Source organism: Caretta caretta, chromosome 10 (genome assembly GCF_965140235.1).
Source record: "Caretta caretta isolate rCarCar2 chromosome 10, rCarCar1.hap1, whole genome shotgun sequence".
NCBI classification, from domain to species: domain Eukaryota; kingdom Metazoa; phylum Chordata; order Testudines; family Cheloniidae; genus Caretta; species Caretta caretta.
The window spans coordinates 80,969,368-80,981,836 of record NC_134215.1 but is presented as its reverse complement, the minus strand read 5'-3'; the positions used below and the strand labels follow the sequence as shown (position 1 = coordinate 80,981,836).

At 40.6% G+C, this 12,469-nt stretch overlaps 1 protein-coding gene across 4 annotated transcripts in view; it reads right to left on the bottom strand.

The window, feature by feature from the left end:
- Positions 1-12,469, bottom strand: part of MAP2K5 (mitogen-activated protein kinase kinase 5) — a 215,734-nt gene that overhangs the window by 159,114 nt on the left and 44,151 nt on the right. For all 4 annotated transcript variants that reach the window (XM_048865826.2, XM_048865824.2, XM_048865825.2 and 1 more), the window contains 2 exons: positions 9,614-9,662; positions 4,182-4,246 (listed from right to left, as the gene is read on the bottom strand). In XM_048865826.2, coding sequence (XP_048721783.1) covers positions 4,182-4,246; positions 9,614-9,662 — 114 coding nt within the window. The remainder of the gene's footprint in view (positions 1-4,181; positions 4,247-9,613; positions 9,663-12,469) is intronic.

Genomic DNA, 12,469 nt, shown 5'->3' with positions numbered 1-12,469 from the left:
TTAAAGTGCTGTGCTTAAAGTGCTGTGTGGCATTTTCCTTCCCTCCTCCACCACCCCTCCTGGGCTACCTTGGTAGTCATCCCCCTATTTGTGTGATGAATGAATAACGAATGCATGAATGTGAAGCAACAATGACTTTATTGGCTCTGCAAGCAATGATTAAAGGGAGGAGGGGAGGGTGGTTAGCTTACAGGGAAGTAGAGTGAACCAAGGGGCGGGGGGGGTTCATCAAGGAGAAACAAACAGAACTTTCACACCGTAGCCTGGCCAGTCATGAAACTGTTTTTCAAAGCTTCTCTGATGCGTACCGCGCCCTCCTGTGCTCTTCTAACCGCCCTGGTGTCTGGCTGCGCATAACCAGCAGCCAGGCGATTTGCCTCAACCTCCCACCCCGCCATAAACGTCTCCCCCTTACTCTCACAGATATTGTGGAGCACACAGCAAGCAGTAATAACAGTGGGAATATTGGTTTCGCTGAGGTCTAAGCGAGTCAGTAAACTGCGCCAGCGCGCCTTTAAACGTCCAAATGCACATTCTACCACCATTCTGCACTTGCTCAGCCTGTAGTTGAACAGCTCCTGACCACTGTCCAGGCTGCCTGTGTATGGCTTCATGAGCCATGGCATTAAGGGGTAGGCTGGGTCCCCAAGGATACATATAGGCATTTCAACATCCCCAACAGTTATTTTCTGGTCTGGGAATAAAGTCCCTTCCTGCAGCTTTTGAAACAGACCAGAGTTCCTGAAGATGCGAGCATCATGCACCTTTCCCGGCCATCCCACGTTGATGTTGGTGAAACGTCCCTTGTGATCCACCAGAGCTTGCAGCACTATCGAAAAGTACCCCTTGCGGTTTATGTACTCGGCGGCTTGGTGCTCCGGTGCCAAGATAGGGATATGGGTTCCGTCTATAGCCCCACCACAGTTAGGGAATCCCATTGCAGCAAAGCCATCCACTATGACCTGCACATTTCCCAGGGTCACTACCCTTGATATCAGCAGATCTTTGATTGCGTGGGCTACTTGCATCACAGCAGCCCCCACAGTAGATTTGCCCACTCCAAATTGATTCCCAACTGACCGGTAGCTGTCTGGCGTTGCAAGCTTCCACAGGGCTATCGCCACTCACTTCTCAACTGTGAGGGCTGCTCTCATCTTGGTATTCATGCGCTTCAGGGCAGGGGAAAGCAAGTCACAAAGTTCCATGAAAGTGCCCTTACGCATGCGAAAGTTTCGTAGCCACTGGGAATCGTCCCAGACCTGCAACACTATGCGGTCCCACCAGTCTGTGCTTGTTTCCCGAGCCCAGAATCGGCGTTCCACAGCATGAACCTGCCCCATTAGCACCATGATGCATGCATTGTCAGGGCCCATGCTTTCAGAGAAATCTGTGTCCATGTCCTGATCACTCACGGGACCGCGCTGACGTCGCCTCCTCGCCCGGTATCGCGTTGCCATGTTCTGGTGCTGCATATACTGCTGGATAATGCGTGTGGTGGTTAATGTGCTCCTAATTGCCAAAGTGAGCTGAGCGGGCTCCATGCTTGCCGTGGTATGGCGTCCGCACAGAAAAAAGGCGCGGAACGATTGTCTGCCGTTGCTCTGACGGAGGGAGGGGCGACTGACGACACGGCTTACAGGGTTGGCTTCAGGGAGCTAAAATCAACAAAGGGGGTGCCTGTACATCAAGGAGTATTTCAGGCAGGACTGCACGGAGGGTTCCAATAAGAAATGGTGCACCTAAGTTATCGTTGTTATTGGAACAAGGAGGTTAGCCTGGCCTCTGATTGATACATGGCTAGATTTACCTCGCTGCAACTTCTCTGTGAGTGACTGCAGTGTGACCTAGAGGAATGAGTCCCCTAGACAGGGGAGGAGGCAAATGAGTACAAAACAAATCTGGTCTATTTCTTGTTTTGACCCACTCCATCTATCTTTTACATCTTTGGCTGGCAGCAGACGGTGCAGAAGGACTGCATGCCATCCACATCTCATGGCTGCTCGGCAGAAGATGGTACAGTACGACTGCTAGCAGTCCGTATCGCCTGCCCGCTCACCATAAGACGGTTCAATAGGACTGACTGCAGGACTAAAGAGAATGACCTGGTCAAGTCACTCCAAATTTAGTCCCTGTGCCCATGTCTGCCCAGGCGCTCCTGATCGACCTCACAGAGGCGACCAGGAGCACCTCAGACATGACGATGACGGCTACCAGTCGTACTGTACCGTCTGCTGCCACAAGGCAAGGGGTTGCTGCTACTGTGTAGCAATGCCGTACCGCGTCTGCCAGCACCCAGGAGACATAGGGTGAGACATAGCCTGAGCGGGCTCCATGCTTGCCATGGTATGGCGTCTGCACAGGTAACTCAGGAAAAAAGGCGCGAAATGATTGTCTGCCCTTGCTTTCACGGGGGGAGGGAGGGAACGGGGGGCTGACGATATGTACCCAGAACCACCCGCGACAATGTTTTAGCCCCATCAGGCATTGGGATCTCAACCCAGAATTCCAATGGGCAGCGGAGACTGCGGGAACTGTGGGATAGCTACCCACAGTGCAACGCTCCGGAAGTCGACGCTTGCCTCGGTACTGTGGAAGCGCTCCGCCGAGTTAATGCACTTAATGCACTTAGAGCATTTTCTGTGGGGACACACACACTCGAATTTATAAAACCGATTTCTAAAAAAACGACTTCTATAAATTCGACCTTATTCCGTAGTGTAGACATACCCTAAGATTTTCCTTTTTAAAATGGTCCTCCATGCCCTCCACAAGCAACAAAACATGAGTTCTCCTTCACTATGTCTGGTCCTGACCTTGAAGTTCCAATCTCCCCACACACCCTTCATCCATTCTCTCTCTAAGAACAATCCTCGCTCCAGAACGGTTTGTGCTCTCATCCTCCAGTTGAGAAAGAAGAAAAGCAACTCTCTCCAAAGAAGCAGCAGCCATAGATTGATCTGTAAAGTGCATCAATCCACGATCTCTCCCCAATATAAAGAGAAAAAGCATATCACTACTACAAAACATATGTTTGAAATCTACGGGTCTAGAGAATAAGTAATATCCAGAAGACAAATAAGAGAACATGATAGAAGGTCTTTGTACCACCTTCCATGCACTAGGTTGACTTGATTTTGGAAATCTGTTAAGATTCATAACAAATCTGGATTTTCTCTGATAATGACTCCAAAACGCATTTTTATTAAAATTCATGTTAGGAGACAGAAAGCAGGAGCTTAGCAAAGTTGGCAGCCAATTAAAAAATAAAATAAATGTGTTGTGGTTTTAAAAACTTTTTTTAAAAACGTTAATATCAAAGTTAAAATGTGTAAGGCATAAACAAGATCAAAATGGGATGCCATGTTTCTGTATATGGTAAATAGCTCTCTGGAGGAAACCTTTATTACTCCCTCAGGGCTTTCTTACAAAGTATGGATTTTTTAATTCCTAGCGGAATATTTTTCATACACCACTGCAGACTATTAAGTACCAGATATTACATTATGTAGTTTAAACTTTGCACTACGTATGAGAAAGACTTTCCCGTTGAGAAAACTATTTCTTTGCTATTATAATCTTTACAATATTAAAATTAAAACTGGCTTCAGGGTATAAGCATCACTACCAAAATTTGGTGGAGTTTATAACTTAACATATTCATCAGTCTGTGTATGGAGCTTCTTACAGGAGAGGGAAGTGGATACAACAGAAATGGGGGAGGGTTACTAATTTTGTAGTGCTGCAGAAAAGCAGAGCAATGGTATCATAACAGCTTTGCATCCAATTGGTGTCACTGCAAGCAATGAACTAGCAACGGGTATGGTAAGCAAGCAAGAACAACAGTATTAAAAAGAGGGAAGGAAAAATGCATTATGCTTCAGGCCAGTTAAACTTGCACTTGTGGACCATTAACTTGTCACCCAGGAGTGATTCAACTCTAAATATGAAGAAGATAATAAAAACACACCAGTCCTCATAGCACCTAGAAACCAATATTTCGAAAGATCTGGAAGGCAAATGTGAAAAAGAGAATTCCTAGAAAAGCCTAAATTACATATATTGTATTTTAAGGTCTTTTATCATATGTCAGCAAAGGCCATCCACCATCATACTGCACACCTGAGGGAGAAAGATTTGCTAAATTTTCTTTTCAAGAAGTTTAAGCGAAATGCAACACTCACTTGTAGACTGTGCCTCCATTGCCATGACCGAGGACATCTCGATACTGTATGTCTTGTTCATTCATCTCCACAAGAAAGAAAGAAAAACAAGAAAGATGTCATGCTGTGGATGGAAATGTCAAGGAAAAGCAACTCTAGGCCATAAACAACAAGCAGTCTGGGTCATTTCAAGTTCAGCTGCAAGAACGAGAAGATCAATACAACATTTGCTGTCCAATTTATAAAAGACGATACCAAGGGACAAAGTGATGGAAAGTTTAATGACAATTTGTTTGCCTGGGTCATTTCATTAAAGTTTGATAAAAGGTGTCAAAATGGAATGATATAACATAGCTCAAGAGGGTCAGGTCACAGATACTGATAGGAAAGGGGTCTCCAGCACTGCACATAACCAAAGCCAAAGTTGTGAGGGGGAGGAAGCAAACCAGCCAACATTGTCATCTTAAATATGGCTAGAAAAGTTTACTTGGGTCCATTTACAGTTCAGTGTAGAATCAGCATAATTGATACTAATTGGATGATATGTCTGTATCGATAGAATTGCTACAGTTTATATGCAAATGCTTAATTAAGGCCACAATCCTGCAACAAATAAAAATTTGGTTTTAATTGGTGCTGAGCACACACAATTTTCCTTGAGTTATACAATAAATTGCTACCTTGGATGCTTAGTGCTCCCAGAGACAAGTTTCCAGACAGGGTGGTGGGAAGTCAGAGCCTGTGAACACCCCCGAAGCCACATGGAGCTTTAGGGTCTGCTCTCCCGACACCAGGAAATTTCGTGCATTGTGAACATGGGAATTTTGGTTCTTTTATATTGTATAAAAGCTTAGTTCAGTTTTGTTTGTTGACTTACTGGATCAGATTGAAAACCAGGAACCCCACTTCTCCTATACAAAAGTGAATATTACACTGGACATCCTAAATAAGGCAATTTAGTATTCAAAAGCACCAAAGCCATTTTTGACAATAGTGTATGTCTATTTTAAAACAACTCTTTCAATTATGATAAATTTTGGTCCACAGTAATGTCTCCTAAACTAAGATAGGGATGCTAAATTGATGAACAGTAATAGAAAGTAATCAAGATTGGATAGTTTCAGATTTTAAATTATATTGTTAGCAATCTACCACAAAATCTTAAAAAAAGACTCATTTCTTAGATTATTTATATTCTGTTTGACACCAAATTATTAATTTTGTGCAAGTTGTTCCAGCTACTAAAAAACTTCCTGCTAATTTTATTAACCAATGGTGAGATTTTCAAAAACACCTGAGTAACTCAGAAGCACAAATCCCACCAAAAATCAAATGGGACTTGTGCTCTTACATTGCATAACAGGGTGTTTTGCTCTATGTGGGCTGGAGTGCCTGAGGCTAAGTCAACCTTGATTAAAGAATGGGCTGCACCTGAGAAGAATCAGGTGATTCCTGTGTAAAAGAAGCCAGGTTTAAGTAGGGATAAAGCTCAGCTGGGGAAAGAGCTTTGGAGGGAGGTTCCTATAAAGGTTGGAAGTTCAGAGCAGGAAGGGGCAGTGAAAGGGGAGAAGCCCAGGAAACTGCCACTATATCTGTAGTGACTGCAGGGAGCAAGAAGGCTCCTGCAGGAGGGGAGAAGGTCTCCAGGCTGGGAGGCCTGGCAGAGACCCTGATCAAACAGGAGGGAGGCTGAGGAATAGCCCCCAGGAGGGTAGAAGGTTCTGTTTTTGAGGTAAGACATTTTTGGGGGGATTTTTAATTTGGACAACTGTGACCCCATAAAGGGTGGACTAAAGACTGTGACCTAGCCAGAAGGCTGAGTCATTGACAGAGAAATCACCACAGTGCCAGAGTGACCATCAGTAGGGGGCACTAGCCTGGTGAGAGCTGTTATGCCATGCCTGGCCACAAGGGGGCACACAGTGGTGAGTGGACCTCAGTTACTTGTCGCTTCAGCGCTTTTGAAAATCCCACTCCAAAAGCCTTATTCTACACCATTGAAGATAGGAGCAGAGTTGGGCCTTAAGTGCTACATGCAATAAAAACCTCTAAAATGTCAACTTTCAGCAAGTTTCAACAGCAAAAAATTGAGTTTTTAATTGATTAAAAATAATCTGTTTTTGAATCACTAACAGTGAAGCTTTAAATATTTTGTTCTGCTCTTCAACCAACTCGCTTATCAAAGGAAATATTTATTCTCCTATATATTTCCAAGGTTGACGCTTGTGAGATCTGAGATAACTGGAAGTACATTGAAGCAGAAGTTACGTCCACATAAATTGTCTATTTGCAGTTAAGTCTGCACCACAAATCTTCAAGATATATAAAGATTAGTACCCAAAGGCCAATTAAGTATTAAAACTAAGGCTGAAAACTCTGATAATTATATTTCACCAAAAAATGCAACCCAAGAGGAAAAAATTGCAAGGAATTCTCCCCTCTTAAAATATTGCATCGGCACCTCACACAGGGTGAGATACTAGGCACAGGGTGAGATACTAGATACATCTTTAGACTCTATTGTAAACAATAGATCTGTGAGAAACACAGAAAACCTAGATAGCCATAACTAACTATATATTAGCTCTTCTGGGAGGTTTTTTTTCCCCGTGTAATTATGCAAGCGTATTTTGTAAGAAACAGCAAAGGGTTATTTTATACCAATGTTTTCCCTTTTCTTCTGCATTTGGCTAACTGGTAAAAAGTGAATAATCTTAGCCATATCTTTGCTGTGATGTTACACCACTTTCACTCTGCATGCCTTTCACTGTCACTCTGGTACCATTCCTTGACAGTTACGCACAAAGGATCAGCGCAGAACTGATGGTGAAATAGATATTGGGGTGGAGCAAATATACACCAGAAAACCTTACAGACATAAAGCTTGATTTATTGAAACAAATAAAGATGTCAAAAAATACCTAGTGAGTTATGTATTTTACTGGGAAAACTGAATCCTCAATCACAAAATGATAACATAAAAACAATGACTCCACAGCAAGGCCTGGAATATTAAACTTTCAAAGCCAAACTTGATTGGATGCCGATATTAACAGAATTAATGAAAAAGTGAAAACAGATTTCAATTATGGGTCAGCAAACAAAACACTCTTTGTTTATACCTGCTGTCTCTGAAAGACTCAGTGTCTATTCTCTTGTAAATCATTAAAAGCAAAATGCTCAATTAATCCTTATTTTATATGTAAAGCTCTGACAGAAGCAAAGTCCTATAGCTGTACCTTTGCTTTACAAATCGAAGTAGTAATGGTTTCAGAAAGCAGTCACACTCTGTGAGCAGACAATTGAAGAGATTTAGTAAATCCCACTTTATAGAGCAGAGACTAATCGGAAAACACAAGCCAGTCAAATGTTTCTTATGAACTGTTGACACTATATCAATGCTGAATCAATTGGTGGCATTTACTCTGAGTGACAGAAAAGAAATAAATATTTATATCACATAACCTATATCAATGAACCTAAGCAGAAAGCTATTTCTAACCTGCCAATATTTGATTATCTTGAAGAATCATGTCCCCTTCTTTTAATGATTAATATGAATTTCTTATTAAACCTAAGTGGAGGCTAGTGGAAAGGAATATCATCATTAATGCTTGAAAACATAAACCACACAAAAAACTATGTTAAACTAATGCTAAGTGTGACAAACTCCAAAATGAAAGGAAAGTCAAAGTTAAAACAAAAATCTGTCCCAGTTTATATAGTTGTGCCTAATTACTGAATAACAAAAGGTATGCAATATAATAGAGAGCATTTCCTCTTTGGAGATTTACAGTCTAGTCCCTTATCACAGCATGGCGAATTAAGGGTAGCATTAAAACACTAATTCTGAATTTATTTTCTTTGATGGGCATAAGTCAAATCTTTACTATCACTAATAGATTTTAGCTATTTTATTTCCTTACATAGGAGAATTTTTAAAATAGGTAACCTTTAACTTTTTAAAATCCAGCTGTGCAAAATGCCTTTATTTCTATTTCTTTCAACAAGTCAAAATGTCAGATTCAGGTTATTCACCCATTCATGATTATGTGATCTTATTCATGTTCACTTATTCCATTTTCTAAAAATTATTCCCAAATGGCTCTCTCTTATATTATGGATTAGTATTTGCCAAATTTCACTAAAAAGCTCAAAAGCATGTTTTTGGTACTCATATAATTTAAAGTTATCTGTTTGGCTATTTTATAAATATTTTAAAATTATAAACAGACCTTCCTGGCAAGAATCAATTTGTTCATATATGGCTTTGTATTAGGAATGCTGACAAGCTTAAAAATATATTCCAAGCTGTATTCAAAGGATTCAGTGCCAAATAAGCAAGGCTGCAGTGCTGATGCTGTTAGAATCACCTTTTAAAGAGGCACTCTCATTTATTAGATCACCGTGTTACAGGTGATACTGAAGGACAAGCATGAAGACCAGCCTTTATCTTCTTGACACGTTCAACTACAACTACTTGATTCATGAAATGCCAATGAGACTTGGAGAGGTCACTGTGTGAAGGCACTGAATACGGATCTGAGATAATTAAGATTTCAGCCTTCGAAACATGGAGGGGAAGTGAACAACAGTTAAGAAAATCAATAAGAGTCTTTTATTTGCGGTGACACAGATGTCTCAGTCAATACAGCCTAATAGGCAAGCTTGATGGCAATGGACAAGTGCCTGCCTCCAAGGCTATCAAAGGGGGTTCACTATGACAAACATTAAAACTTATTTATGTTGCTACTGAAGAATTCGGTATTCTTTTAGGTAGCTTAATTTAGCAGTGTATATTTAAAGTCATTATACAACTTTGGATCTATCTGTTTGAATCAAAACTGGTGAGAAATGACTGCCCTAAAGGGTCCATTGGTCCATCAATTGAAAGCGTAAACTATTTAGGTCTGGATATCAGGATCTGAATGCCTGGAGCAGAAAAGAGTAGGTGATAAGGAAGTCTTCCACAACTTTACTCTGATAATGCAGCATATGATGCAGCTCCAAACAATATAAGAAGGAATTTTCTCTCTTGCCACTTGCAAAAGCCTGCTAAATATTTATGTGCCTACTGCCCTGAAAATACAAAGGTCATTCTAGCAACTGAGCAGCTGATTCAGTTACTCAAAGCTGATTAACTTTCTTCCCCTAAATTGTGGCTGCAGTGCAACGTGTGTGTGAGGTGCTTAAATTCATTCGGAGCTAAATCTGATTCTCACCTTTTGAGAAATGGGAAGCAAATTGCTATGGCAATCAAAGTAAATCAAGACACATAACTCATCCATATCATGAAGGTTTTCATGGTCTCTCCACCTCAGTTTTAAAAAGGGAACATTACAACTAAATGAGCAGTAAGCATCTCTCCACTTATATGTAGTATGCCAATCACTGTGGTAGATAGGCAGTAACAAGTCATACATGTACCCAAGTCTGAATTTTAATGCACCTACCTGGCCATTAGCTAATATTTTCTTCAGTTCTGCAGAAGACTTCTTTAAGCTGAAAAATACAAAACAATTGTTTTCCATGACTACAGTTTCAGTCTATGAAATTGAGTTGAAACCGTATCCCCCAACAAAACAGCACCTTTGCTTATGGTTAGGCATGCTGAATATGTTTTACTTTATGCAACACAGACCGAGCCTGATATTTCTCAAACAGCATAAGCCAAAAGTCCAGAAAGAATGAAAATTCAAGATTATCAAGATTTATTTCACTTTTACAAAGCAGTTTAGATAACGACAGACATTTGACCATCCTACTCTTCAAAATACAGCCTAACATTTGTCAATAAAACAAAGCTACCCTCGCCAGCAAATGTTTTATAAAAAAGTACCAAAAAACACAAGGTTTTACTTCAGTTTTCCTTGGCTGCATGGCTCAGTTCAAAACCCAGTAAGGTCTCATCTCTTGATACCTTAAAATGTACACAGTATGAATTATATCTCTGTTTACCAATACATTAAGCTATAAAGGCAGATTCAGTAATTTATAAATGTAGGCCTGTGTTACTCAACCACAATGTGTTACAATGAGATGGTTAATATACTTTATAAAAACAACAAGGAGTCTGGTGGCACCTTAAAGACTAACAGATTTATTTGGGCATAAGCTTTCATGGGTAAAACACCACTTCTTCAGATGCAATATACTTTATGTATGAGGAACTGACCTCCTCAGCAGAGATCACTGGGCCAAACTGACCACTGGCATAAGCTGGCCCAACTGCACTGATGTCAAAGGAGCTGAAACAGCTTAAACCATTGATGAATTCAGCCCATAATGTTTACTGTAGACTGCTGTATTTTTATAAATCCTACTCATTTTAAAGTCCATCTTCAACAGAGTACAGCAGATAAGATGACTTGTTCTGAGCAGAAACAGACTCAGGGCTTGTCTACACTGGCAATTTACAGCACTGCAACCTTCTGGCTCCAGGGTGTGAAAAAACATCCACCTGAGTGGAGCAAGTTTCAGCGCTGTAAAGTGCCAGTGTAGACAGTGCACCTCTACGCCCCTCGTGGAGGTGGCTTTAGCATTGCCAGTGTAGACTAGCCCTCAGACTTGAAAGGTACATCTTCATTTTTTAAGGTGTTGGGATTCCAAAACTGGATCTGTATTTCACAGCCAGCCCCTTCGTTATAATAGATCAAGCACCACAACTAGACATCTCTGAACTTGTGCAGCCCCAGAATTTAGGGAGGTTCAGATAAATTTACAAGAAAAATACGGTCCAAACCCAAATGTCTTCTAATGAAAAAAGCCACTGTATACCCACTGAAGACAACAGGGTTGCATGGAGGGCAAAATTTAATCATTTGACTAGGGAAAAAAATGTATAAATTAAAAGCAAAACACTTAAGAGGAAGGATAGTCTTGGGGTTAGGGCAAGACTTAAGGTTAGACTGGGACTCAGGAGATTAGGTTTCAATTCCTGGCTCTGACACGAACTTCTTTTGGGCAAATCACTAAATTTCTCGGTGTCTCACTTCCTCATTTGCAAAATGGGGAAAACATCCTTCCTGTGTCTGTTTTATTTATTGAGACTGTAAGCTCTTCAGGACAGGGACTGTCTTCTTATGTGTATGAACAATGGGGCCCCAACGTTGGTTGGAGTCTCTTGGCACCACTGTAATATAAATAAAGTACTACCAAAACTCCAGAAAGCCTAAGGAAGTCACAATTCATTTTTATCCTTCCTCTTGATTTCATCACCAATCTAGCATGGGAAGTGCCCTGAAAGTGGTTATGATAAATTCGTTGGAGAAATCTTTGTTGTATTTCACCATAAAATATAAGTCAAAATATTTTAAAACACCACAGATGATATAGTGGAACCTGCACCTGAAGGTTCTAAAATATATATTTTGTGCAGTCACAGAAACTTGGAGATGTCAGGGCAAGTTTTAGAAAATACAAATAAAAAAATTAAGAACAATATTGGTACCATTTCACTCTGAGCCGTAAACTTAAATTCTTAATTGAAGCTCTTAGCTTTTGGAAACTTGACTACATGAAATAAATGAAATAGCAATGAACAAGTACCAGCATGATGCATAGCATGACGCCTTTCCAGAGAGCACGCTCATTTTATTAGAATATACAAGAAGTTCAGATTATATATATGCAATGATTGGTCTGTCAAAAACTAAGTAAAATATGGACTACCATGGAGGGCTAAAGAGATAAAACTTCTGACTGGATTACAATTATTTTTTAATACTTGAAAGTAAGTATAAAAGTGGTGCTTTGTCTGTGGTAAAAATTCAAGTATATGGTCAAGATTTTCATCCTTAGGTGTTTAAAGTAAGGTCCCTAAATCCATATTTAGCACCTAAACAAAACTAGATGGATTTTCTGAGAACCTCCAACACCCACAGATTTTATGAGAACAGCAGGTGCTCAGAACCCAGTTTAATATACGTGTCTTACACAGCCTAATTGGAAAGTGTTTGCCAGAATCTAATTAACCCATCCTCTACATGCATAGGTGCTGGAACTAGGGGTGTTGGGGATGCTACCACACACCCTGGCTTGAAGTGGTTTCCATTATATACAGGGTTTACAGTTTGGTTAAATGGCTCTCCGCACCCCCACTATAAAAATTGTTCCAGCACCCCTATCTGTGTGTGTAGAAAGAAGAAATTTTATTTCCACTTCAATTTGTTTTTATAGCCTCTCCCTTTTTCAACACAATTGTCTCATGTACCAGCCATCTTGGATTAGTTATAGTCACAGACATTACACTTCTAGTGGGATATTCACAACTAACTGCTGCAGTTGTATTTGTGTTTTTGGTAACTGAA